The 27,582-nt window shown below is 41.2% G+C and overlaps 1 protein-coding gene across 1 annotated transcript in view; it reads left to right on the forward strand.

Annotated features, from left to right (window-relative positions):
- The first annotated feature begins 3,854 nt into the window (after positions 1-3,854).
- Positions 3,855-27,582, forward strand: part of LOC132912006 (neuropeptide SIFamide receptor-like) — a 59,882-nt gene continuing 36,154 nt past the window's right edge. The window contains exon 1 of the mRNA XM_060969087.1: positions 3,855-5,217. Coding sequence (XP_060825070.1) covers positions 4,650-5,217 — 568 coding nt within the window. The 5' untranslated portion in view covers positions 3,855-4,649. The remainder of the gene's footprint in view (positions 5,218-27,582) is intronic.

The following is a 27,582-nucleotide window of genomic DNA, read 5'->3' on the forward strand; positions in this document are numbered from 1 at the left end:
CTATAAATCTCTAAATCAGTATAGTTTCGTTATAAATGATAATTATCTGTTGGGAATGAAACACGAAAAAGAACGAAAGTAAGAATGAGATCGCGTTTCAGCCGGAAATTACGTAGCTTCACGGAAAAAACGACAGGAAGCCAAAATATTTCACGGACATCGGCACTCAAACTATGGCGAGATCTTTGAGAGCTTGCGACTGAAATAAAATGAGTTAGCTCTCCGCGACGAACTCTACAAAACGAATTACGAACTCGCCGGAAGTTCGACGAAAGTCGAAGATGTCTAAGAATCGGGATGTGAAATCAGTCGCCACTTCTTCGGCAACGTTTCATCTTTTGGAAGCGTCAGGAGGCCAACGCCGAATATATAAATACATATATTGCATAAAGCCTCGTTGTAAACGGTTCTTAAGAAGCGATCGTGTTGGTCTCGAATATAGTAAATTTTTGGAGAAATTTTCTACACTTTTAAGAAGAAAGTATTTTGTTTTTGAAATTTTGAACTACACATTGTGTCATGTATCTAATTTATCAAATTATTTTTTGGAATGTCAATTTTAGAAGAAAGAAGAGAAGAAATTTTGTAATCCTAACTTTTCTAAATTTTTATAGCTAGAAGAGTGATATAATTATGAAAAGTACATTTTTAGAACTTCATCACGAAGTAAGTACGTGATTAACGTTCATATTGGAAGAAACAAATTACGTACTTCCATAGGTTTATTTATAGCAAGAAAATGAGATATATAATAATAAAGTTTAATCTAAACGCATCACTTCTCTGTATTTTTCAATTTTTAGATGGAATTCGGAGGTAATCGATGCGATTTCTGAACAGCTCAAGCATGGACAACTAAGAAAATTAAATTTTCAAACTCACCAGTCGCGCCGTAGATGCACGTAAATAAACGTCGATATAATTCGTCTCCCTTTAAAATGTTTTGTTGTCATCGACCATTGCTCTGTAGTTTGACTGTTATTGACATTCTCCAATGTTGTGGACTCTTCCTGCGCACGCAACTTGCTCGACGATTAATTATTCCAGCGAATATATACGCTACGCATCGTTCGACTTGTTGGTTAACCTGATCATGCGCGTACAAATTTTAACGAGTACTTTTTTAAACCACCGATTCACTAACACGGTTCCACAATTAAACCGCGGTTGCGTGTTCTTATAGACGGATCGGGACAAATACATGGATTCTTACGTAAGCATACGTCTTTAGATATTTCATTTGTCAAAACCAAATATTTGAAAACACGAATTCACCGTAAACCGCTGTAACCTAACCAATATTTTCCGCATTAAATCAACAAATTGTTTCAGACAAGTACGTACATATGTAGTTGTTTAAAAGACGGACAATTCGATTGTTCGGAGCAGTAAAATCAACGGAAAAGAAACCATGTTTACGACACGACACTACTTTCGCGGTACTGTTTCTTTTTGATGATTTTAAGAACCGATACGGTACGTCTCTACGATCGACATTGTGGTCGATAATGCGCACCTATCGCAGTTGAGCAATTTGAAGCGTGATGCGCGCGCAGAGTAGTTTTAACGACTTGAAGTGCGATGTGCGTAACGTGTGGTTTCGTGTTTGATTGTTGTGTAATTTTTCAGTGTTTTAATCGATATTATCAAAATCTAAAAGCTCTTTCCGCAGACTTACGAGGTGCTTATATTCTCCAGTTATTTCATACAGTGAGTAGAAAGTTTTATATTTAAAAATTTGGTAGTTCAATGTTCGAACGTCGCGTCGTTTCGATTTTAAGCGGTCGCCATATTGCACACGTACAATACTTGTTTGAATTCAAATCAAAGAATCGCATTGCAATTCACGCGGAGCAGAACCTTCGAGTCCTTCGACAGAGGAATAAATCTATCATGAACAAATGGAAAAGACAATACTTCTTGCATACTCTCTCTATATCTAATCATTATCTTTGACAATAGGTTTAGCTTACATTATGCTTGAGACACTGACAAAGAATAGAAGAAAATAGCGAGACTGGTCGTTCAAATTTACGCGAAACAAGGTTATTGGAATTTAGGCGAGCTCTTTGGCATAGGACTTACTGTATTTTAACATAACGCGACGAACAAAATTTTACGAAACTTCGAAAAGGTAGTTGGATGATAGTTGGAAAATTTGGGAGCTTTACAAATTGAAAATGCCAACGATAAATATGTCCAGAATAAGTTGTAGGAGTTAAAGAAAGATATATGATTTTTATGATACGCCATTGTAAGTTTTAACGAAAAGGAAACATCGTTTGCGATATCGAACAGTTTGACGACGATAGTTCCTTTTTGTTTTTTACAAGAATAGCGAATATCTCATAATGAAGGTTAATCGTGGAAAAATTAAGCGAGAAGAATTATTGGTTTTTAGTGACAATGTTAACGATAAGGAAAATCTTACGACGATTGTCGCGGATTTTCAACAGCGTGAAGTTCGTTATAACTCTCTTTGTGGCTAGAAGATCTCGAGCGGTTAGACGCGGAAAATTATGCTTTGAGCGTTCAGACGTTAGATGGACACGCGATTCTTCCTTTGTATTCTCTTCTTGCAGGAAATCGATTTTGACAGAGAGAAATATGTTTTGAATAGCATAAACGATGGCAAACTCCATAGATCCAAATTAAATATCGAGAAGAAATTTTTAATGCTATTATTCCTACCAATATTTGTATGAAAATGCTTGAATTTTCTTTTTATAAATCTCGGCTACAGTTTGAGTCTTAGGAATTACATAATTTCGTAAATGTTCGTTATTTGATTACTTTTTCCTACTAAAAAAACGAAATTTATGTTCCATTATCAGTGCTGAAAGTATTTCGGACAACAGTGTGTCTATTATTATAACCAAGTCTTCGTCCGAACGAAATCTTTTACCGTCGTGTCGGAAACTCCGAAGAAGTTGCTTCTTCGAAACCGAGTTATACAAGTTCATCGTAGGCATTCACGAGGAAAACGTTTGACAATCGCAAGAAGTTTGGTCATTTCTAATCCAGTTTGTTTGTTTCCTTCGCTCTTCCTATGGATATTTTTCGTTATTAGGGTGACGCGAAGTATCATCGTCACTACATGCCGATAAAAAGGAAGAGAAGGCGATACTTATTGGATAAATTCGTTGAAGGCTGCTACGTTTAAATAACACGGTCGTAACCAATATCGCGAACATAGAAATAAAAAGTCGTAATGGAGGAAGTGGAGGAAGCGAAGGAACTTTCGACTATCGTACGACTGACTGTCGTGTTTGTAAAGCAAAGTTTTACAGAGTATACATCGTGGCGTCAGCGTGGCTAAATGGCTGCGATTTCTCCGAAGTTGAAGGAACCCGTGTAGGGGTAGAATATATGAAAGCGCGTATGGAATAAAACGTGTTGTATCAGAGCATGGTACATCGTATTTTAAAACAGATCTTCAAATATTTTATTTACCGGTAATTCTGTTATCGTTGTAACTGAACCAAAAAATCCTTTGTACTCTATAGTTCTATGAAATTATAAATTGCCCGAAGCAATTGAAGGATCGTCTTGGCTGTCCCTTTGATTTTTATATTTACTTCTCACGTCTGTACATCTTCTTTGATTATCATTTTTAAATCCTCACACTATCGAGCCTGTAGAACTTGCCCATTTCCGATCACGATAGATCAATTTATAGATGAGATCCTTTAATTCTGTTTCTTATCTTCGTCCTTTGCGTATAATTCCTCGTATAATCCTTCGAATCTTGCTACTTCCCGGTCTCGAGCTGTACGCCACTAGGATGATCGCGGCGTAGCTCGCATGCGGGTGCATGTGCCGGTGGATGGTAACGCTTGCGCAGTGACGGCGCGTCGCCAGACAGCTCGCCGCTACGGGTGCATCTCGCGGCAGTTCACAGTCGTCTTCTAAAGCAAGCTCATTAGTCGTTCAGCATTCGGCCGGGACACCTTTCCGTGGATCACGCTACACACGTTCGAACATCTCGTGTCCCGTTCCACTCGATATTCCACCTTTATCTCCTCCGTAAACACTTCTCCCTCCATCCATCTATCTCTTATCTCACCTTCCGTTCCCAATCAGAGGCTATCGACCAACTACCAGAACAAAGTTTTCATCGAACAAGTTAAGAAACAAACATCTCCCGCCGCGCTCGATATCGCACAGTCTTTCCGCGAGGGGATGCTCCGAAGCTCGATAGGCTCTCGTACACGTGCTAGTTGATCGTCTCTTACTTCTTCCACCAAAATATTTTTAAATACTCGCGATTCATCGTCCCCGCGCGTTTTCTTCGGTTATGACATCCGTCCGGTTCCAGTGAATCTCTTGGAACAGTCTGCGAGTCTCCTATCCAACGACGTCTCGATGATCGAGTGTCGCGTGGCATCGATATTCTTCGAACGGATAAGTCGAACGTAAGGAAACACCAACCACGGTATCGTGAAAATCGGTCGAAAAAGGACGATAAAGGGGAAAGGGAAGCGCGGATCCAGATACACGGATCGATCAGGTGAACGGGGTGTACGTAATCGAGGGTGAAGGCGGAACTCGGGCGAGCCGAGGTCGTCGACACCGCGACGCGACGTCGTCGGTGCGGAATATCAAGGGAAATATAACGAGCACGGTATCGAGAGAGCGAAACTCGGCCGATGGTCGAAACAACGTCGACTCAACGGTTCGCGATCAAGTTACCCATGCTGCAACCACCGTCTCCTCTCTTGGAGATGGCATCGCTACGTCTGCCGGACTCCGAGGAGTTTGACGTTGATACGCGTCGTAGAAGCAACAATGGAAACGTCCCGCCTACCACCGTTTCGGCCATTCCACAGACCACGGGTACCCTCTTGCAGATGAGGAACGATCTTGGCGATTATTTGAACAACCTGATCGCGGAGGCTATCACGACCAATCCCAGGACATCGATGGAGGAGCAGAGTGGACTTTTGAACGCCAGCAAGACGGCGAACCTCTCGACCGCTGAACAAATTCCCGATCGGCTGTACAGGCACAGCATGGCTATGTCGGCGGTTTACTGTGTCGCTTACGTTCTGGTCTTTGTCGTCGGTCTGATCGGGAACAGTTTCGTCATAGCCGTGGTGTATCGGTCACCGCGGATGCGGACTGTAACGAACTTCTTCATCGTCAATCTCGCGGTCGCCGATGTCCTCGTCATTGTCTTCTGCCTGCCTGCTACCCTGATGAGCAACATCTTTGTCCGTGAGTACCGAAATATCACAGTATTCATTTACATTGCAATGTCGTTCTCTTGCTTCGTATTTGAGCAGAAGATTTTAAAATTATTAGACCGAGAATGTAAAGTTTACGTAGAATGATTCGCGAGTGCGAAGAAATGTTCTATGGGGAAGGGGTGTTTGGTATAGATCTTGGGTTGTGAGAGCTTAATTATATTGGACTAATGAAATCGCTGGCTTTCCAAGGGCGTTTAAAATCTATTCTATACATAGGATTATTAATATTGAGAAATCCGAAATATACGAAAGAATCTCGGCTATTAGAACACCGATTAAGGAAGCGATCGATTATCGAAACACAAAGGCGAGAAACATAAAGTTCTTACATACCTATCCGAAATCTGTTAATATTTATATATTGTATATGACGTATACGACGATTGGTTCGAATAATTAAGGTTCCACGTTAATGTAAAAGCTCGAAATTATTCGTCTAATCCATTAGGATCTCCGATAGCAAAAGATTCTATACCAATATTTTTCCTAATCCGCTTGACGCGACCACTCGAATTTCGAAAAATCGATCAATCGCAACTTCCTATCTACTATAGCGCAAAATTTTCTCTATAAAGATTATTCGGTACTTACAAATCACCATCCACTGCTCTCTTAAACGATAAACGGTAAATCGTAAACGTAAAAGCGGATTCTTGTTACATTTACGATTCTTTGTACGATTGCGTACACACGAATCTAATACGGGCAACTATATCGTATAACGAACGGAGGAACTCTGCTACCGATCTCGAGTATTGATCATGCGTGATCGAGCGAAGCGGTGGGAGAGAAAAGGTAAAAATTGGATCGAAGGCGATTAAAGGGGAGGCAAGGTGCGATTCGTTCGGCGTCGATTTGTCGTTGCAGGGGCCTCCACTCTCTGGATCGAGCTCGTGGGGGTCACGGGGGTGGAAGCGTGCTCGGCGGGGTTCCCTTGCCAGTACGGAATCGATCCCTCCGTGATCCTCTCGAGCGGGCCATGTTCACGCTCCATGCACCGAGCGTATCGCGATTCTGATTTCACACAAGGGCCGACAGCTTCATCTCGAGTAACTGCGAATAAATTATTCTATAATGGAATCGCGCGAAACTTACCCCTTCCATAGCTCGAAGAAAAGCTCGTGAATTCTTTTCAATTTCCCGTGCGCTTCATTCTGATCCCCACCGGGTTTATTTTCGAAAGTAATTTTAATCTCTCGCAGGCTTGCGCTCGCGTACGCGATGGATTCAGCCATCTATTTATCGCACTTTTGCCTGAAATATATTTTTAACGATTCGATAATTTAATGCAACGTTTTGTCCGATTTGCCTTCAAAACGTTTCAACCATTTTGCGTTCAAATCGTTATAAATATAACATAGGGACTCTGTCGGGCTGTTTGTGTATAAACGCGGCAGAAAGCCAAATTTTTTCAATTTCTTGCTGGCTGGATCACGATCGTTGCCAAATTTATGTCCAAGGAAGGCTTAATTCCTCTGTAGACTCGTGCTCGCGCGCTTCATCGATTTAACGACGATTAATTAAACGGGTCGGTTAATGCCGATTCGAAGCAAAGGATAACGAGCAGTAAATATAATTTCGTCGAGGGTAGATCGTCCGATTGATTAGAGATTGTTACGTGCGTGTATCCCATGTAACGTCCATCTAATTACGGTTGTTTAAACCGGATCGAAGGGCGAGCACCGATGTAAAGGGGTCGTCTCTACGATTCTGCGCGTCTTCGGAGGTATGTGTCGCGAATGCGAAGCAGGAACGCGCGCGGATAAAGTGTTCCAGCGAGATTTACCAAGATTCACCGAGGGTTCCTTCGCATCGATCGTTTGTTTTCACCGAACGGGCACCGTTACTGCCTTGTATCCACTTTATTATCCACGTTAGGACCGTAATGCTGTCGCTGGCGGCGTTAAAGGTTATCGAAACCTAATAAGATCATCGTCGTTTCCCGCTTTAGCGGACTATATCTTATTCCGAATCGAAGTATTTGCTATCGATAATACTTTCATCGTCAGATGTTTGTTTTATCGTCATCTTTACCTCCGCTTCCTCGTGTTTGAGTATCATACCTTTTATCAATAGAAAATATCCTACAACAAATATTATGCGGAAGAGCTATCCAAGCTTTTTCGATCGTAACGATCGAAACGTGGTAGAGGATCGGCCGTGCTTTTGCATCGTTCGATCGATCGTATTTTTCCATCGTCGGGTGGAATTAATAGTTCTTTTATCTCCGTATAAGCAAGAACTTTCCATGTTCCTTAGCGATTCTAGTTGCTTCCGAATCAAATAATTTGTTTTTCGTTCGCTATTTTCGTTCGGTAGCTTTTCAGCGAGTAAATTGAGAGAAAAGAGTTCCGTTCGAGGGACGACGATCGGTTCATCTGGTCTCGAATCGCAAAGGTCGCGATAATTGCGATAGAGACGACGGTATTCGGCCGTGAGCCTCCAGAGCAGCCAATTGTCAGCGTGTCGCATTGTCGCACGACTAACGACGTCATTAGCACGCACTCGCGCGGCCAACATGCCTCGCCAGTTTGTTTTCTCCGAGGAATTCAAGTGTTTCCTACGGAGTAGCCGACTTGTTCACCGTGTAAACTATTTTCGCTACAATTCCTCGATTTTATCTAGTAAACTCGTCTTTTGTCGTCGTTTTGCGATATCGAAATTATTCACAATTTTCGATCGTTCCTTATTCTACAAATAATTGTAATCTAATTATAAATTCACCGTCCACTAAATAAGATTCATTGAGATATATATTATCGATTGAAGCCAATTTTCTAGATAATCGTCCATCCGAGCGTTTATTTAATAATTTAAACGTTTGATCGGACAAACGTATGACAGATTTCCTTATCCATTATCCAAGTACACACCAACAGCTTCGATGTAACATTTAACGTACAACTTTAAACATAGTTATTTACTTGGGCAATATAGAATAATATGGTTCTTTCTTCGCGCTGTAAAATGCAAAATGAGTTAAGTCATCGATTTTACTTGACGTTCGAGTTCAAGGCGATACGTCGCTTCTAACTTCTCCAACATAGATTTAATCCAAGAATTTTCATTCCAGCTTTTATCAGAGGAAAGTACTTTTAAACTTTATTCAATTTTTCCCCCTATCTCCTTCTTGGATCGAACGCGACATTTGCAACGTTAAACTTTGAAAATCCAGTGAAAACGATGTGGATACCGATGTCAAGAGTTACAAGTGTAAACGATCAAACAAATATTTTTTTTAAATTCGATAAAAATTTTAAGTTCGAGAAAATACGTCGTAGACCCAATCTTGGTTAGCTATCGATCGCTTTTACACCGTTTGCTCAATTTTATTTATACGATTTAAAGCAGAACATCGTCGTTGCCAGTCTTGTTCGTGTAGAATTCTCCTCGTTTTACATAGGAATTTAACGTTCGACTAAAAAGTAAAACAGAGCGGTTAATCGTTAAATAATTGTTTCGAAACTCGTATGACTCGTATCGATTAAGTAGCGGAAGAGGAAGATGCACCGTTCGATCAGAGGGTATCATTTCCTTCCGAGAATATCGTCTACACGGAATGAGCGAATTCTTCTAGATCCCTTTGTTTACTCTCCTAAAAGAAACCTAGAGACTATAACGAAATTGAACTCGTGTTCGAGGTGGTTCTTTCGCCGTGGGTGGTGGTAAAGAGCTTTCTCTTTCTCCCAAAATGAAATGATTGCTCCATGGCAGGAAGAAGTTTCGTCTCCGCGGGATGATTTTCGTGCTGGAAATTGTCCGCGTTGTTTCTCCTGCATCTTTGCTCTGTAATTTATTGTCGAGGACTGTGGTCCGGATGGTGTTTATTTAGTAAAAATGTTTGTCGATTTCAGAGTGCCTGACATAAGAGATTAGGGTAAGAGTTAGTAAGTTCGACTTACGAAAACAAATATCTATTACTTATAATTTTTCCGAGCCACTCAACTAGACTTGTCAAGTAGGCTTCGTAAACATCCCATAAATTTGCGGACTTTTATGCAAATATATATTTTTCGCATTACATATGTTTTCCATATCTTACATAAACGACGTCGATTCAGCTGTTCGAATATAATTGCTAAATGTCGAAGATGATTGCTGTAAGAAATAGAATTTGCCGAAACCATCAAGCGCATACTCGATTCTTTTAGCAAACTGATAAGAGAGGAATTTAATCGTTTGATCGTTAATTCCGAAGAAAGCTCCCGATCGCGATACGATATCGAAAATTTCAGAAATTCCGAACGATAGATCCGTATGAGGACTAGAAGAAACCCCGATTACGTCTTGCGACGTTGAACAATCTATTTCTGCCTCTAAATTAGACAAACGATACCGATTTACTAACCTGGAAAAAAACTACTGTTACTTACTGTAACGAAAATTATAATAATTAAATGTAGATAATAATATGATTTATATTCCGTAATTTATATGCGTGTGTCGTGTGTACGTATTTTACGTAATTTGCCATATATCTTACGCGATATGACATATTTCCTGTGTACTTGACTATTTGAATATTTTTACGCGTTTTAGCTGCATAAAAATCCGCAGTCTACCCATAAAAAACAGACGTACAAAGTTTTCATCGTTCAAGTCAAGAGTGGCAATAAAAGTGAGCTCGTTTAATTCAGCACGATCGTCGGCAAACAGTCGTTTTTCGAAACGTTCTTCAAACACCCGAAAGAAGGTAGCTAGAACTTCTAGTAACTGGTCTCGAAAGCACGCCTTGCCGAAAGGGTGCGCGAAACGCAATTTCAAAGGTCGAGCTCGTGGTTGCCGGTTTAGAAAACTATGCAAATCCGCGGAAGCTCGTTATAATTACGTTGTAACCGTGATTCGAAAGCGGCTTTTAACGTTAGAGGTTAAACGGGAAACGAGGCGGGTGGGTGTAATCGCGTACGATTACGTTAATAGCGATATCGGTCAATTGTTGCCTTTGACTGGTAATCGGTGCATAATAACGCGATGAATCTCGTCTATAAAACGAGCAGGTTCTCGTTGAGCGACGAATTTCCGCGGTTGGTCGGAACGATTATTGGCAAGGAAAATACTGCAAGGTACGGAAAATAAGATACGACTGTCGAGTATTTATGGTCACTTTGAGTAAAAAATCATTGAATACGCAGATGATACGTGTACGTTGCTGTTTAGTATTGGAACTATCGATTCGTCAATGTTATGTCAATTCTTAAATATCGATAAAGATTTTCCACGCAGAAACGGCCATAATTTTAGCATCTGCCTAATAAAATCGATATGCTATAACAGATTAACATCACTCGCATGCATCGTTTTATTAAAATACTGCGAAGCTATCTTGCTTGGAGTATGCGGCTCAAAAGTATTTCAATATCTCCCGTCCTTCGACATTACAGTATTTGCCAAACACATAACCGAAGACGAACTCTCATCGCGGATATCTCTGAAGATCCCGATCCAAGGACACTCATCGTGGTCCAGAAATTTCGTTTCATAGAACCAAAATGCCGATGGAGGCAAGAAATTGAAATATCGGGGATGTTCGAACGATATTTCGAGAAATCTGTAAACACGAATCGATAGAGCCGACCGATAAATAGAACAGACACGAATAAATTCTGCTTTTTTATTCTAAATCGACCGCCGAGCTTCTTTCATTTTAGTAAAAAAGATTCTTTCGAATTTACATGAAATTTAAGATGCGTTTTCGATCAAATCGGAAATTGGAAATTAAAGCAACATATTGGAACGTTTTTGAAAAATAGAATTTTGGCAACGTTTTCGTTAATTCATGACCAGCGGTTCGATTAACGTGGCTGTTCGCTTCGAAAGACCCTCTGAACTCTGAACACGCATACATTGACGCATCGGGAATGCCAATGCACGGCTAAGCGGTCCCGAACGGCGAAATCAGCCGCGCCGTGTTCCGATGATCGACTCTGTGCGCAGGTAATTCGATTTGCCGTGTCGTTAGTCTAGAATCCCGAGACCGCTGCCAATTTCCATTTCAAAGCGAACGCTAGTGTGCCCGTGTACCTGCATACCTACATACGTATATTCAGCCGGAGCCGTGGAAAATGCGGACGCGCCGTTTTCGAGGCTGAACGATCACGCCGTCCATCGAGACGGATAACTCGTAAAATCGCTTCTCACGCTATCCTTTTCTTTGCTCTTCGCACGTTCTGCCTCTACAAATGATAAAATAATCGCTAATTCCGTTGTTTTACTCGTATCGATTTTATATCTTTATTTTAAACTTGTTACATGCTATTTGTCTTTGTAATATTTTAGTAATATTCGGTTTAAACAACTAGGTATATAATATTTCAATAGACGATCTCGTTTATCTTCGTGAATTCGTTAAGAGGATCTTGTCGGGAATTTCAACGATTTCCTTTCGTCGAATGTTACGTGATTTAACACGCAATTCCGCGAAAAATATGTCGATCTGTACGATACATATTTCCGTGGAAATAGATACCGTATGAAAATTATTTGTTAACATACAGTATCGTAGATAATGAAAATTGGATTCGCTCGTGTTGCAAATTGATCGATAGATAGATGAAAATTGAAGAACGTCGAATCTCTTCAAATTTGTGTATACTTATCGGTACCTGGTGCTTCGAGCCCAGTTTTATCGAAGTAGCACTCGTCCAGATCATGACCTTGTCTTTTGTTCGATTCAGGGCAGTGCTCGAGTACCGGTATTATCCTATTTCGATAGCTTAATCGTCCACGCCTGAAAAAATCAAACAAAGAGTCAACCCAATTAAGTAGCTGCACGAACGTGAGACTATCGCGATCACCTACGCACGATTTATCTTCGTTAAAATCAATTATAATCGATTGAACCACGTCGTACGATGTAAGATTCGTGTCAAACGTCAAGGAAGCGAAGAATTCAAGAAAGACGAATCAGATTAGGTATGTATGTTTGGTCAATTTTTCCTAGTTTTAGTTTTTATTCGTAGTTTATTTATAATTACGTTTCGTTTAGGCTCCGTGCTAGCATCTTTCGATCTACGTTTCATTTACACGCCATTGCCAGATACTATTATTTATTTATAGATATTTTAATTTTCCTATTAACTTGCATTATTTTCTATCAAAAGATGTTCTATTTGTATTTATCAAATTCGTGTAAACAAAATTTTACAGATACTTTCATTAACTGACGCGTATTTGTAAACTAAATCGTGATTTAGCTTGGTCGGAAAGGAATCGGCGAGAAACGGCAAAACTAATTGAAAGCGCAACTGTTGTTTATTAATTAAAGTCACTTTTATGGACCATTATCGCTTATCTTCCGGTCTTACCGGTAGAAAGTTCAAATAGAAATGTCGGATATCTGCGAGATTATCCGTAAACCCTGGATTGTATTTAAATATCGTCTTCCTAATCGAGGATCTAAACATTCCACTGTGAGATTTCTATCTATAATTGATCTAGCGGCGCTGATAGTGGGTAACGATGAACTTTTCCGATTTAGGCGGAAAAAAGGAGCTGTAGTAGGAGGTAAAGAATTAGAAGGTTCATAGTAGAGGATCGCAGTAGGACGTTCTTCTAACGCGTTATAATACTTTCCACCCTACGAAGCAAAAAGAAAAGATAAAAGAAGGTAATAAATTTTTCTCTCCGTAACTTGTCGATTTAACAATAACTAGAGAACGAAGTTCCAACAGTGAGTAGAGTTTTAATAAAAATCCACCGAAATCGAAGCGTTAGGGCTAGCTGCAAATGTTCTTCGGAAACGTTTCTCCATCGTGACGACACTTTCGGAGTTACAAATTGTTTCTATAAAATACAGTGGATAAAATTTCCCCGGAAATCGATTTGATCGTTAATCAAGGCCGTTTTTTGTAGCTCTATAGAGGAGGACGGCCCTCCCTCGGGCAATCACGCGTGCTTCTGTGGATGTTCTTAAACTTTGTCTCAGCTGACCACCGTGTAAATCACAGAAACCGGAAATTCGTCCGGTGTAAATTTCCCACGGTCGTCTGTCACGAACGCTCGAACGCGTAATCCATCTTTCCTATTCGTATTTAAATACATTTCGGTTGGCTATTACCTTTTCATAGTTTTCGAATCTACACACCGCTAATATAATTTTTCAAGCAAAGCGTATAAAGATATTTCGCGATAATCCAGTCTCCGACTATTTACGATTAGAAAGAAAAGAAGGTTTTGATCTTTGATCATCCCGTCTTTCTTCCGTTTGTGATTTTTCATTAATCCTGCTCGGCTACAGAGGATTCACCGGCTGTTTCGAGCAACTGTTACGAGCAGAGGAACTTCCTTGTTTCGTCCGTCAAACGATGTTTTCCGTTTCGAGAAATATTCTTCCGAGCCCAACTCCGCTCGTTTCCGGGGCTAAAGGGGAACAAAAACGACGAGAAGGAGAGAAGGGGGAAAGGAAAAGAAGCAAAAGAACGAGTCAGATTAATCGTTACGATCGATGCACCGATAATTAGGTCGTGCATTTGGCTAAACGCGGACAAGCCGAGAGAGATGCAGCTGCGAATGATTATGCGATGGGTGCTCTGGCAACAGGATTGCACAGGGATATACGTATAAGGTGTTCGAGTTTCAACCGATTAATTAAAAATAATTGACACGCCTTTGATCGTTTCTCGAGCGATAGATGTATAAAATCACGATATTTTAATTTTGAAAATATATAATCGCAACATAGAGGAGGGAAAGCACGAGCAATACGAATAAATTTTAATCGCGTAGATCGAGATTAACGGTAAAATGCATCGAACGTAAAGGAAATAAATTTATCTAGTTATTGTGAAAATAATTAAAGAAATAATATTTCTACTATCTTGCTGCGTCGCAAGAGACAAAGTCGTGTATTTAGCTATTTATATTTAAGAAATTAGAATTTTCATTGATGGTTCCGTGCCACGGAACCAGTTTGTTAGACCGCGACTTTCTAACTCTACTTTGCACGTTCTACGAAAGTGCTTTATGAATTTATGGCTCGTGGAACCATTTGTAAGATGCATGTGAAATTTTCGTGCGTGCCATCCGAGATAATAGTTCGGAGTGATTTATCGCACGGGTGTATAACTTCGACAAATAATATATCGTGCCTCTTATTTATTTCCAACTACAACTAGTGACACGTACTAAATACGATGAATGTTTTATTTGAAAAGGACGATGTTTCGAAAACGAGCCTGCATATGCATACACGTGTATATCTTAATATTACAGGACGCGTAAAATAACTAAATGAGGGAGGGTGGAAAGAAGAGAGCGTAGGGTGGAGAGCTCGTACAGCCGCGGTCGTGCACGGCAGACTGCAAGCCGTGGGTCGTAGATAGCGGGACGCCACCCGAGTTCAACGTGTATACATACGCCCCCGCACACGCAGACAGGGGTGGGTGTATCGAGTGCGCTGGCTGCACGGGGTGAACGTCCCGAGGTGACCGCGTCCCTGCACCCGCCAACCTGCGCTACTTCTCAGAGTCTCCTTCGGAAATTGGGGCTCGGTTCCGCTATGCCACTCTCCCGTGCTTCCCTCGTACTAGTTACTCACCAGTTACTTTCAATATGATAGAACGTCGATTGTCTCAATTTTACCGCACTTTAGATCATTCGGAATTTGTTTGGAATTATCCGATGGCAAATTCTTATCGATAACCACTTGTATTTCTCTATTACTTAATTTACATCGTTTTTTGTTATTTCGAACGATGGATAACTGACTTATTCACGGTTTATCTTCGGCGCTGTATCGTACATTTAATTGCACTTACGTGTATTACTTCCAAGGAGTTGAAGCTGATATTTTTAATAGTTGACGCGTTTGTGTGATTTTTTATTCAAACGCGAGATCGCAGAGGGCAATTGATTTTAGCAATCTTTTGACATTTTACGACGCGACATTTGGCGAAACTTCGTTCAAAGTAGTAACCGCTCTCGTTATTACAACGAAGCAAAGGTTAATTGGATACAGATTTTTCGAAAAGTAATATCGTAAGTTATCCGAAAGGTAGAGATTATCTACGTAGCGTCGTTTCGCAAAATTTGCAGAAACAGGGCAATATATTAGAATACCATCTGAATGTCAAGTACTCGTGTTACGATCTTATCGCGCTTTCATGAAAATTCAAGGAGTTCGCCTTGAATTAACGAACAAATCTTTCTATCCGCGTAATTGATTCTTTTGTGAGAAGATTTATGATAATAGCACCCTCTTAGGCATTTCTTTAGCAAGATACCATTTTTAAGAACAAAAGGAATTGAAAGAATCGATCAGTCCGAACAAATAGTATTAGTATCTTTTCCGGGCTAGCTGTATTTCTTTTCGTGTTACGCATTTCTCTCGTTTATTTTCTGTATATCGCGATTCTCACTTCACTTCACTTACTTTCGTAAGAACTCTTTAAACCTCCATAATCCGATCTGCGATAAAATATACAAAAAGCGACGACGCGAAGTTTATACGAATCTTTGCCAAATTCGTTGTACGTTTTTAAAAGTTGGGCTGTTAAACCGGAAGTGTAGCAGAGACTGGTGACGCGAAGGATATCTGGGTCCTTGTGTCAAAAGTTTCTACATGGAAATAAATCGAAACAAACGCTCGTTGATTTCGTATTTCTCGCGTGATGTTCGAAACGAACAGAGAGACTCGTTAGAAAGGGTAGTCTCCGTTGTTCGTGACAGCGTTTCTTTAACAAAAGCTGCCTTAAAGAGCCGTCACACGAATTACCAGGCCATTGTTCGCGTCATTCGCGTTGTTCGCAAACGAACCGAGCAATTTCCAATTAACTCGATCCGTACTTTGCTCCTTTCGGCTCTGATGAACATCGTTCGTATCGATAACCCTTAAAAAACTGATTGAAAGCTGATAATTCCGGTGCCTCGCCTGTATCTCAACGATGAGCAAGAATAAAAGGGGAAAAGGATTAACCAATTTCATTTCGGTGACATTAATCACCGTTCGCTGGTCACCGCGATCTTACGCAAAAGTTTCCGTGTTTATTGGAAGTCGCTGATTCCACGAAACTAAAGACACAGGAAGGTTTCGTACGGTTTTTGTGTTTCCAAGCTTCTTATTTTCGCCCCTTTTCTTTCTCGAGCAATTAATTGGTTTTGTTTCGACGTTAAATGACGCGATACCGAGCCTGATGTGTCGTTCGAAGAAAAAGTATTTCGAGTAATTATCAGGTACATCCACGCTCGTGAGTATTCGCAAATTGAAAAGAAAGGCTCTCCAGCCGACCATAGTCCGCCCAGTCAAAATTCCGTGATAAATCATCGACCCTGACACATATTATCGCGGACCGCGCAGGGGAATACGTGGCAGCTCACACGAACGGACACGGTCATGGGTGCATTGGAACAGGTTCGCGACGCACATGCTCCGTGTACACGTCTATCTCACGTACGTACGTACCTATGTATGCATGTATATACGTACGCACATATGAAATACGAACAAGCCGAGAGGACGCGTGTGCCGCTCGAACGTGTCTATTCAGTCTGCCTTTGTTATGGCGTTGCTAACCGTCACATGCTCCGTGTACGCTTAATTACACGTTATTACGCTTCACGGAACGTATCGTTCAGTTTTCCCTTGGCTGGATCCAGCACAGAGCTGTGTCGCCGTTCGAACGAGCGCTCTGCGTGCAGCAACACTCGCAATAATCCCGATTCCACCGATGAAACTGACGGTAATGCGTCGAGAACAGGAAGCACATTGCTGTTCCTGGCAGTTCAAGAACGCTGCTTCTACTGCTCGTTGCCCGATATATCTTCGACCTCTGCTACTACTCGTCGCTTAGCGTTCGCTAATTCGCCAATTCAATTGAAAACCAGCAACCGATTGTCTTTGATCCGGACGAGGAATCTTAGTTGGCGAGTTTAGATTTTCGACTTGAGTAAAAAATAAATGTGCTTTTTACGAGGAATTGGTCGAGTTTAATTTTGAGACCGTATAAACGTGATTGGTAGTCGCATCGATCGTGTGCTAGGTAAAATTAATTTGTAAATATGCAGAATCGAAAATAAAATGAACAAGAGGATAAACAATGCGATAAAATAAACCTAAAGATTCGTCTAAAGACCATTTCCCTTCATACACTTATTCTTTGCATTACATAGTACCAACATACGTTGCAAAAATTAAATAAAAACGAATATGCATATATTTCTCTCTATATAGGGTCCAACATAGCTACTTCTGAATACATATTTCACAATGAACAACTCGTTATACGTAACGTCGTTGAATTTGTCTTTACATCCTTTTAACCTGAATTTTTAGGAAACCAGTAACTTCGTTAAAAAGGAGCTCAAGACCTTGGAAGCTCAGGGATTACAATTTTAAAGTAATCAAATAAAATTATCTTGCCATTGCTATGTGAAAAAAGATCCGTGTTTTAACCTCGCGAATATTTCAACTATTTTGAAGTAAAACGAAGTAAAATATCGTAAAATTTGATCGATGGCGGATTAATCAAACCACGAGTTTATTTATATATCTACTAGAAAAATATAAAAACGAGCATTCTTTCCTTTCGTTGTCTCGAAGAGTTGCTTTAACGGTAGAACTACCAGAATGGCCAAAGTCATCAATTTGTAAATCTTCGTAGAAATTTTGTAAGGTCCAGTTTCGAGGATGACTTTTCACGAAATATACGAACAAAAGCTTACTTTTCTCCTTGAATTATATAACTTTTCGCATTCCGTCCATTGCGAATTCTTTGGTAAAAACGTTATTCGTCGATAGTTCTAGCGTAAAATTCGGCCATCCGTAATTCTAACGTTCGATTCGATCGTCGACTAAAGAGGAATCGACGCACGAGGGTCTCGAGACGACGAAATGGCGCTGAAATGTTTCTTCAGCTGAAACGCCAGAATCGTATACACAATTGGCATCGTATTGCGTCAATGAACGCGCGTGTGTTCTCGAGTACACGGCCGAATAATTGAAATATCGTTACGGCCACAATAGGCTGTGCTACTCAAGAAAGGTAGACCCCATCGACGCCGGCTCTTGTCTTAGACAGAATTATTCTTCTTTATAGCGGAAGGTAAATTCTATAGAAAACTATAATATATATGGACTGCAACGATTTATGACAAAATTTTGCTACTAAAAAATTTGGAAAGCCTGTTTGAGGAATCGTATCTATCACCAATAAGTTGAGTAATTTTCTTCGAACTCGACACAGCGCGCGTTCTTGGTCGCGCTGCAAGTTTTGAAACTCGAAGTTAAACTAGAGATCGAAATTTATAATATGGCTCCAAAGTTTTCCTCGTCGCATACTGATTACTTTTACGAAGATTTACTATTACGTGTACGCATCTTATCTGACTACACACTTGTGTATACATGTTTTTTTTTCGAAGATTTTAAAATTTTTTCTACGCGGTATAATTCGATTGCACGTTCAAGACCTCTATAACGGTATATCCGTATATTTAATAATCTGAAATTTTTTAGAATCAAAGAACGTTTGTTTAACGAACAAAGTTACAAAGTACGATAAAACTTGAGTTATCTCGGCTAATCGGGCGACATTGGGATTGGGATAAAGGACATCTCGAGTTATAGAACTTTGTGTTCGTCTTCGTGTATCCATGCAAGAACGTAAATATTAATAGTGGCAACCACGAACAATGAAACTCGATATGATTCCGTTAAGGATTTATGTGTTCCAAATCTTTTTAGTAGCTGAAGTCTCGTGCCTCGTACCATTACACCCTTATTTTTGAAGCCTCAAATGCTTCAAAATGTCGAACAATCTCGTCGTTACATTCGTGTTCTAACTCGTTATTGAAAGCACAGATAACACCAGTATTATAATTAATCAAAAAAGTCACATTGAAACCGTCCTATCATATCGGCGTTGGCACAATCATCGCATCCTGTTACGTTAGCACAATCGTCTCATCCTGCTATGTACTCGCAATTACCGCATCCTGGTATATTTATCTTACATCTGTCCTAATATTACCTTCGACTTTTTCCTGTATAGTATCTTTGCTCGACGTCCATCCAAGCATGTGTCACCGTGTAACAGCTCACGAAGATGCATCAGCTCTTCACCATTAATATCGTTTATCGCTAAAAAAACTTTTTGTTGATAATTGTACTGTTTATATGCAAAACGCATTGAAATAACGAAACACGTAGATAATAGAGAATTCGCATGACGAGGGCTCGACTGGATTGACAAAATTTCTTGAAACAATTAAATCAACGTGTCGTTGATTCGTTCGTTTAAATCGGTAGATTCGCCAATGTGACATGCCTGTAGATGGCTACAAGAATTGGAAAGTCAGACTTAAATTATAGGCATGTACGATGGCTGCCTCTGCGAACGAATTAATTAATCGGCATCGTTCGCTCTGCCTTCGCTCCGTTTCATCCGAAACAGATTCATCCGGCTTCGAAATGAAAAGCCGAGGCGCTCGATTATCCATACATTATTCGACGCACCGGTGAGGCGCGGTGTAATATCTTGGCCGGTTACCGGCCGCAAAAACCCGGACGGCCGAAGCGGGGTGAGCTCGTGTTGATTTAACCTTGACACGAGTCGCGGAAAAAATCAAGCGCGCCGAGTGGATCGTTAAAAGACAGGCGGTAGATGTGGTAGCCGATGGGGGAGAGGGATTCGAAATGAAATTCAGCGGTGGAAGAAAAATTTGTTCGCGGCAGGTGCGCGCCGCGCTGCGCAACGGATCGATCGATTAAATTAATTGTCCCCGTTTGTTTGGAGCGTAGTGGTGGTGGCCGTGTCGTCTGGAACAGCCAGGAAGGTCGGTCGGCTCTCGATGATGCTTCGTCCCGTAGCAGCGTTCTTTGTGCTCGTTTCACGGTGAACGATGGGATTAATAATTCGAGCGGGATAATACGCCGCGTTATACGTACATCGGTGGAAATAGAGAAAGAACAGGCGAGTGAGCGTTGGGTGCGTGCGTGCGCCCTCGCCTCGTAGAATTTCAAGAGTTCCGCGCATCGGTAACCTGACCCGTACCGAGATCCATATAACCTGTGTTTGTGTCAAGGCGAAAGGGGCCAACACTCTCGGCTGACCTACATCGGCCGATCACACTCCTACCCCACGGCTTCCACTCCGTGGGCTGCTATCCACCTGCACCCTTCAACGATCATCCCTAAATTCTAGTTTCTCCTCTTCGTTGTCTGCTATTAGCTTCGAAACGCTCCCTTTGCTGTCTGGCTGTATCTTTCTCGATGTCGTTAGGACGTCAGGTTCGATTAATTGATAAGACGGGAAAGTTCTTTGAAAAGATCGAGGTGGTCGGGTCGGAACAGATAATGGAGAAGAACAAAGGGATGTGTAAGACGAAAGAGGGAAGATTCTGACCGAACTGTAATTTGTAGAGGGTGTTAGGATCAGAGAGGCGGTGGATGTTCTTGGAAACGTGGGGTGAGGAGAATACAAAGTTCTTTGAGGTCGCTCGACATCCTGAGATGGCAGCGACGAGTCAAGGACGATTAACGTTCGCTTGATACACCTGTCTTACCATTTCTAGGGTTTTCCTATCTAGGCTAAATTTGACAGATTTTTGGTTGCTTGCAATAAACGTTGTTTCGTTGGTGATGCGCAGTTTATCAGACAAATGGTAACATTAAAGTATAAATTTAATTTATTACAAGAATCTTCGGTCAAGATCAATATTTCGTGATAAACCGATAACAAAGTGGAACAATGCGCGAGCGATATCTGTTCGTAAAGAATTATAATTTTCTTTCGAAATACCTCCATCAACGGCGTTGAACACATTTTTATCGGAACACGGTTAAGTTAGTACGGTACCGTTGACTCTTTGTAAAAGATTCGTAGGACTAAAATACGTATGCCACCGTGCAAATAATCTACCTGGACGTTAATTTGTTAGACGGAGCATTATATAGACACACGGCAACCCTCTCAATCATCACGTTCTGCAAACATTACCTTCGTTCCTAGTTGCGGAAACTACGTTACCTTCGTTCCTATCTATCGACAAACATGCAACGGATATTGAAAGAATAATTAGAATTCAAAACTTAAGAGAAAGCACGACTGATCCTAAGAATTTCGCAGATATCGCGATTTTTCTGAGAATGTTTGAGTTACAAGGACAGAAGTTTGCGTGGTAGGGGGTCTCATAGAAGGGAAGTAAGAGAGTTCCATTTTAATGCAATATATTGAGAAAGAATGGCATCATCGATAAGATGACCGAATAAATTGCAACGAAATATACAAATTGGTAAAGAAGCACATAACACAAGGGAACGAAAGCTTTGAAACGATTAACCGATTGAAATTCTCCGAGGAGCAATCGAGCTGTCCCCTTGCTCGAAGAGAGAACAATAAGAAACGATTGGAAAGTGGTCGTTTAACAAAAGGGATTCGCGTGTTGCGTGCAAAACGAAATTGCAGCCGTTCCGTGGGATATGCACAATGTACAGGGTCGTGCGTTCGACAGACCGACATTCGTGAACACGGGAGTGTTGGCACCGTTTCTACAGGTGTATTAACTGGGTCAGCGTTCCAGTTGTTGGGGGTGGTTGTGGATCGTGACGGGGGTGGAGTGGTCACCGGGACGAGTTCACCTAAGGGCTGTGTCGTTCCGATGGCCGACGTATATAACGCTTTTCGATCGAACGATCATCTTGAAAGGCATCCGCCGTTATATCAGCCATCGATTTCCAACGGACCTACATAAAGGTCCTCCGTAAACGTAGAAATTTTCAAGATAACCTCTGTCCTTGATTCAACCAAATTCGATTAGAAACATCGCTTCTTCCCTCTTTGTGGCGTTCGTAACTCGCGAATCACAGGAAGCATTTTTGTTTGATTTCGATAACGTAAAATCGTAACGTGAAATGCATTTCTTAGAAAATTTTACGGTACTTTCTATAACGAACAATTTTATCGAACACTTTTAGTAATTGCGAAGCGAAGAAAACGCCAAAGTTCGTCTTCACGGATTTAGTAACCTTAGCGTTAGATAACGGAATATATCGCCATAGTATGATAAAAATTCTCCAGCCGCCAGAGAAAACTCAGCCGTACTGTGCACGATGCAAATATCTTGAAACAGACAGCCGCTCTTTAGCGACGTCACCGGGGAACGGTGTTTTGCGAGGCTGCAGCATCGAATCCCAGTGAAGCAGACTCTCGTCGGTGTTCGCGCGTACTTGAAGAAAGCGACTAGCCGGCAGGTATCTCGAATCTCCGTTAAAGCGGATTAATGGAATTATCCGCGAACGAGAACACGACGGTGAAATTACGACGTATTATTCTCGATGCAGATGACGCTTTGCCAGTGTAGCCGATTGGTCGCACAGCTGTCTTAAGAGATCCTTTCGAGCGGAGCAGAGGAATAGAGAGAAAGAGGGAAGGAGAGGTTCTTGAATCCTGGCAGGTAACCTGCGACGAACGAAGTAAAACTGGTAGACAGAGACATGGCCCAGTTCGGACTTGGCCCGTTCAAGGTTGTGCCTCGCGAAAAGATAATTACGTATTTGGGTCAGACAGGCGGATATCTGCACGGTTCGGCCGTGATACACCCTTGGACAAAAAGATAGCACATGTGTGCTATCATTAATTTCTCATAGATAGAGTCCGAATTTCCCAAGTTTGACGAATGGCATATAAACAGTACCTTGTAGTAATAAGGTATATGAGCTTGAAACTGTATCTTCGCTATTCCTCTTGTATTTATCAACAATGATTGTGAAATCCGGTCGGCGAAATGATAGCACACTTTCAAAAGTTGTAGTGTTTATTATCTACTAAATTGTACAAAAATAAAAAACCTTTTAAAATTTAATAATGTGTGGATCCTCCCTTATTCTCCACCACCTCCAGCATTCGTTTCGGCAAAGAACGATATAGTTTTCTAATATAATCCAGCGATATATTTCTCCATTCCTCTTCAAGGCACTTTTTTAACTGATTAATACTTTCAAATTGCCTATTTTCTCTATAAACGGCATTGCTTAATTTACTCCAACAGTTTTCGATTATGTTTAAATCGGGGGAGCATGCAGGCCAGTCCAAAACTGCAATATTTTCTGTTGAAAAATATTCTTTCACAACCTTAGCGGTGTGAACTGCAGCATTATCTTGCTGAAAAATAAAATCTTGTCTCGCAATATGTGTTGCGTACTTTGCAATTTGATTTTGTATCAAATTACGATAGGTTATAGCATTCATCTTGCTGCGAATTGATATTAAATCAGTCTTTCCGTTATACCCAATACCTGCCCAAAGCATAATGCTACCTCCACCCATTTGACGCCGTATTTGTGACAATTTTTTTTTTCTTACATCATGATAGTAAAAATTGAATCCATCTGGGCCATCTAAATTAAATCTTTTTTTATCTGTAAATATAACTTTCCTCCACTTCTTGTTCCACCGTATATGTTCTTTTGCAAAATATAATCGATGCTCCTTGTGAATCTGCTTTAGAGCTGGTCTTCGTTTTAATTTCATCCGCTTTATGTGCGCGGATTGTTGTAGTACACGTCTGACATTCCGAGGATTAGTTTTTACGCCAACTTTTTCTGCAATTTCACGTGACGTGAGAAGCGAATTTGACGCGGCACGTAAAATTGCACGTTTTTCACGAGTACTAATCGCGGAAGGTCTCCCACTGCTTTTTTTTGTTCCATAATTATTTACATCTTTCAGTAAATTATAAATGACTTTCCGACTTCTACTGAGAACTTTTGCAATTTTAGAAATAGTAAAGTTTTCTTTCTTTAATTTCAAAACTGTTTGAATCTCTTCACTATTTAGCTGTTTTCCACGTCCCATTGTTTGAATCGAAATTTGTAAGGTTTCTAATGAAATTCTTCTACTTTTCACTACGTCTACACCACTCAGAATACACAGAAATACTAAGGAATGGAAACAAAATGCTTGGTGTGCTATCATTTCGCCGACCGGATTTCACAATCATTGTTGATAAATACAAGAGGAATAGCGAAGATACAGTTTCAAGCTCATATACCTTATTACTACAAGGTACTGTTTATATGCCATTCGTCAAACTTGGGAAATTCGGACTCTATCTATGAGAAATTAATGATAGCACACATGTGCTATCTTTTTGTCCAAGGGTGTACAGATAGTAGGCAGAAGCCGGCGCATACACTCCGCATGTATCATTCACCTATTAATCCTGATACTGTGAATATTTTGCCATGATCTTGGAGCGCGCACCGTCTCTACAAACCTGGATTCGTAATTAAAATTGAGATTTATACGGAACGTGCTGGAATCAGAGATGCAAATAGGAATGGAGCGATTCCAAGTACGAAAAAAAGCGAATCGAAGATACAAGATTTCTTTGACACGAATCTCCCTCTCTGTGGAAATTGAACTTGAAAATTAACTGCATACGCGCCTCACAGCAATTTTCTACAACGGACTAGTACTAGAGGAAATGAAAACGATAATAAACCGGTAAAAATGAAATCAAAGAGATGACGAGACAAACATTTTAATGTTGCAAAATCCAAAATGGGCAACGACAAGCTACGTAACTTTGTGCGTATCCACGGTATTTTCAAGTTCAATTTTTGTCGAAAACAAAGGCGCGTATTAAAAAATTTTATTCGACGAATCATTTTTACACGCGGAATCATTCTACCCTTAGTCGAGTGTCCGCGCGTACGTATATCGCTTATTCCGGTTGGAAGAACCGAAACGCAATGGAAAATCGTAAAAGCGTCGTTCAAGGATTGTACGCACCGGTCGTATGAGAAAATAATAAATAAGGTGACAACAGTAGTAATGTTGGAACTGTTCGACGCGTTCCTTGTTACACGCAAGCAACAAAGTTAACAAAGGTCTTAAAATAAGAGAATGCAAACTCATATTACAATACTTGCAAACATATATTATTATGTAATTCTTACGATATTCTAGAACACCGTCTAAGATGCTACTAAGATCGTTTTTCCAAGGCATTCGCTCCTCCTTTTGCTTCGTTTTAACAGCTTCTCTATTAAAGTTTAAACGTCGTCTCGCCCGCTGGTAAAAGAACAATTCCATCGAAATTTTTACGGATTAAGTCGTAACAGGAATCTTCATTTCCGCCAGACGAAAACGCGTTATAGAGGCGGTAATTGCGGCCGTTTCGCAGATTCGACTCTTATTTCGAATCACAATGTAATTTCCTCCCGTCAAACCTGCCCCTGTCGTTGGTCGTGGTGGCGTTCAAGGTCGTTCCTTTGAAGATGGCAAAGAAAATCTAGGAAACTCGGAAACGAATTTTCGATGTTCCGACGTTCGGTTGGACAATTCGAAGGCTTTCACAGAAACGCGAGCAGTTGCCCCGAGCTCGTGTCTCGGTTGCACCGTTCCAACCGCCATTGTTCGGAAAGCGCGGGAAGCGCGGAGCATTTGGTCAAGGACGCGTATAAATCCGAACGAATCTCCACAGAGAACGCCGCTAATAAACTAAATCTTCAGATTCGCTGACAACAGGTCTGTCTATATCGCGTGCTTCTCTCAGGCTATTTGAACGTTACGACAAGAGTTCTTTGGTTCTCTTCCAACGCTTTGTCTAGGTAACAGGTAGTTGCGATCGTATCGCTTGAAATTATTTCAAGTACGTAAATACGATTTATAAGAAAATACGTTGGAACCTTGATATACAATTTTTATAAATGGATCTGCGTTTTCGAGAGGAACGATTGAAAATTTGCTACGTGAAAATATTATTTCTTGTATCAGACTGTACGCAAACTCGTAATGCCAGAGTTTCAGAGGACAGCGAACGCGTTTACGATATACGGAAAAAGAAATCCATACGTTATCGTCCAAAGTAAACTTGGTCTCGAGCTGTAGCTAGGTCTTTACCCTTTTACACGAACAGCGAAGCACAACACGGCCGATAATCGATCCCCTGAACGTTCCACTTCAATCTCTCTTCGTTTAGCTGGGAAACGTTACGTAACGCGTCGACGATTGCTCTCGACCGGGCCACTTGATCCGCTTATTCATCAACGGGACGAGTCGTGACCAAGTTTCGTTCCGTCTATTAAGAATGTGAGCGGATGAGTTATTATCAGGCGACGGTGTACGACGGAGCGACCAGGAAAAGTCGATGGTCCTCGTTCCAACATTAACAACGTCGCAGTTTAGAAACCGGCAGCCACGAGCTCGGAAAGACGATGGATGGTAGTGTTATTAAAAGAACCCGGCCCGGGACATTTACCCCGATTCAAACAGAGTGGTCCGTCCTACTGTCGCTTGCAAGTAATTTGCTAAAGGCAAAGAGCACACCTTCGATCGGTCTACTTCCAGCTAGTTGGCTGTTACGTGAAGCCCGTGGTTACGTAACGGACCGATTAGCTTATAGCCGGACAACGAACCGAACTACCCCTTTCGTTGAATCCCCTTTGAAACATAGCCCTGTTATTAACGCTGGTGTTTGTGCTTCGTGTATCGAACGGCCTACTAGAGAGAGAGAGAGAAAGAGAAAGAGAGAGAGAGACCTCGATACACACCGATATCGAAAGATCGATGGCATTTCCGTTTTGTGCATCTCTCGAGACTATATAGCTCTTTCTCTACCGCTATCACCACCACTACCACCACCACCACCACCACCACCATCGACGGTTACCATCGTATCTGTGAAGGCAGTTCGTGCTTCGAAGAGGGTAGAGGCCAGTGGGACACACACCACACCTGTACAGCACCGGTATTCAGGTCATGCATCTCGGCCACTTAGACTAGGTCACTACCTCCCTCGTTCGTCCCGACTCATCCCCCTACGCTTCTCCCTCTACCCCTCTCTACGCCCTCAACCTCTCTGTTATTCTCCTCTACTTTTTCTCTTTTTCCCTTGAAAATATCGTCGTTTTTTACTTCGTTTCTTCGTCTTCCTCCTTATTCCATAACCGGCGAACAAAGGGAGGCTTGCTCGTCGAGAACAACGATTGCCATCGATTCTGGGTCGCGGTTAAACTCTCTAACGATGAACGACGCGTGTGTGCGCGTTCCGTCGAACGTGTTGACTAGCACCAGCGAAAAGAACATGCAGACTTTCCAACCGACGATAAACGTTGAATAAAATTTCTTGGGAGAATTCTTTATGCTATTTTGTTGCGTCGAAACAAAGGGAAGACGTCTCCGATGTCACGGAGGAACCTGTTATCGCGATCTGCACGAGTAAATGTCGCGGTATTATTTTTAACCGGGCGAAACGAGCTTTATCCGTGGTAATCGGCTTACAATTGCGAGGAGCGATAGCTGGACATCGCGTAAATTAGAATTTTCAAGATAGTATGACCTAATTAATAAATTTCCCGTCAATTTGCGGCGGTACGCTGCGATCAGTTGCGTAA

The sequence above is a fragment of the Bombus pascuorum genome, chromosome 11 (assembly GCF_905332965.1).
Source record: "Bombus pascuorum chromosome 11, iyBomPasc1.1, whole genome shotgun sequence".
In the NCBI taxonomy this organism is placed as follows: Eukaryota; Metazoa; Arthropoda; class Insecta; order Hymenoptera; family Apidae; genus Bombus; species Bombus pascuorum.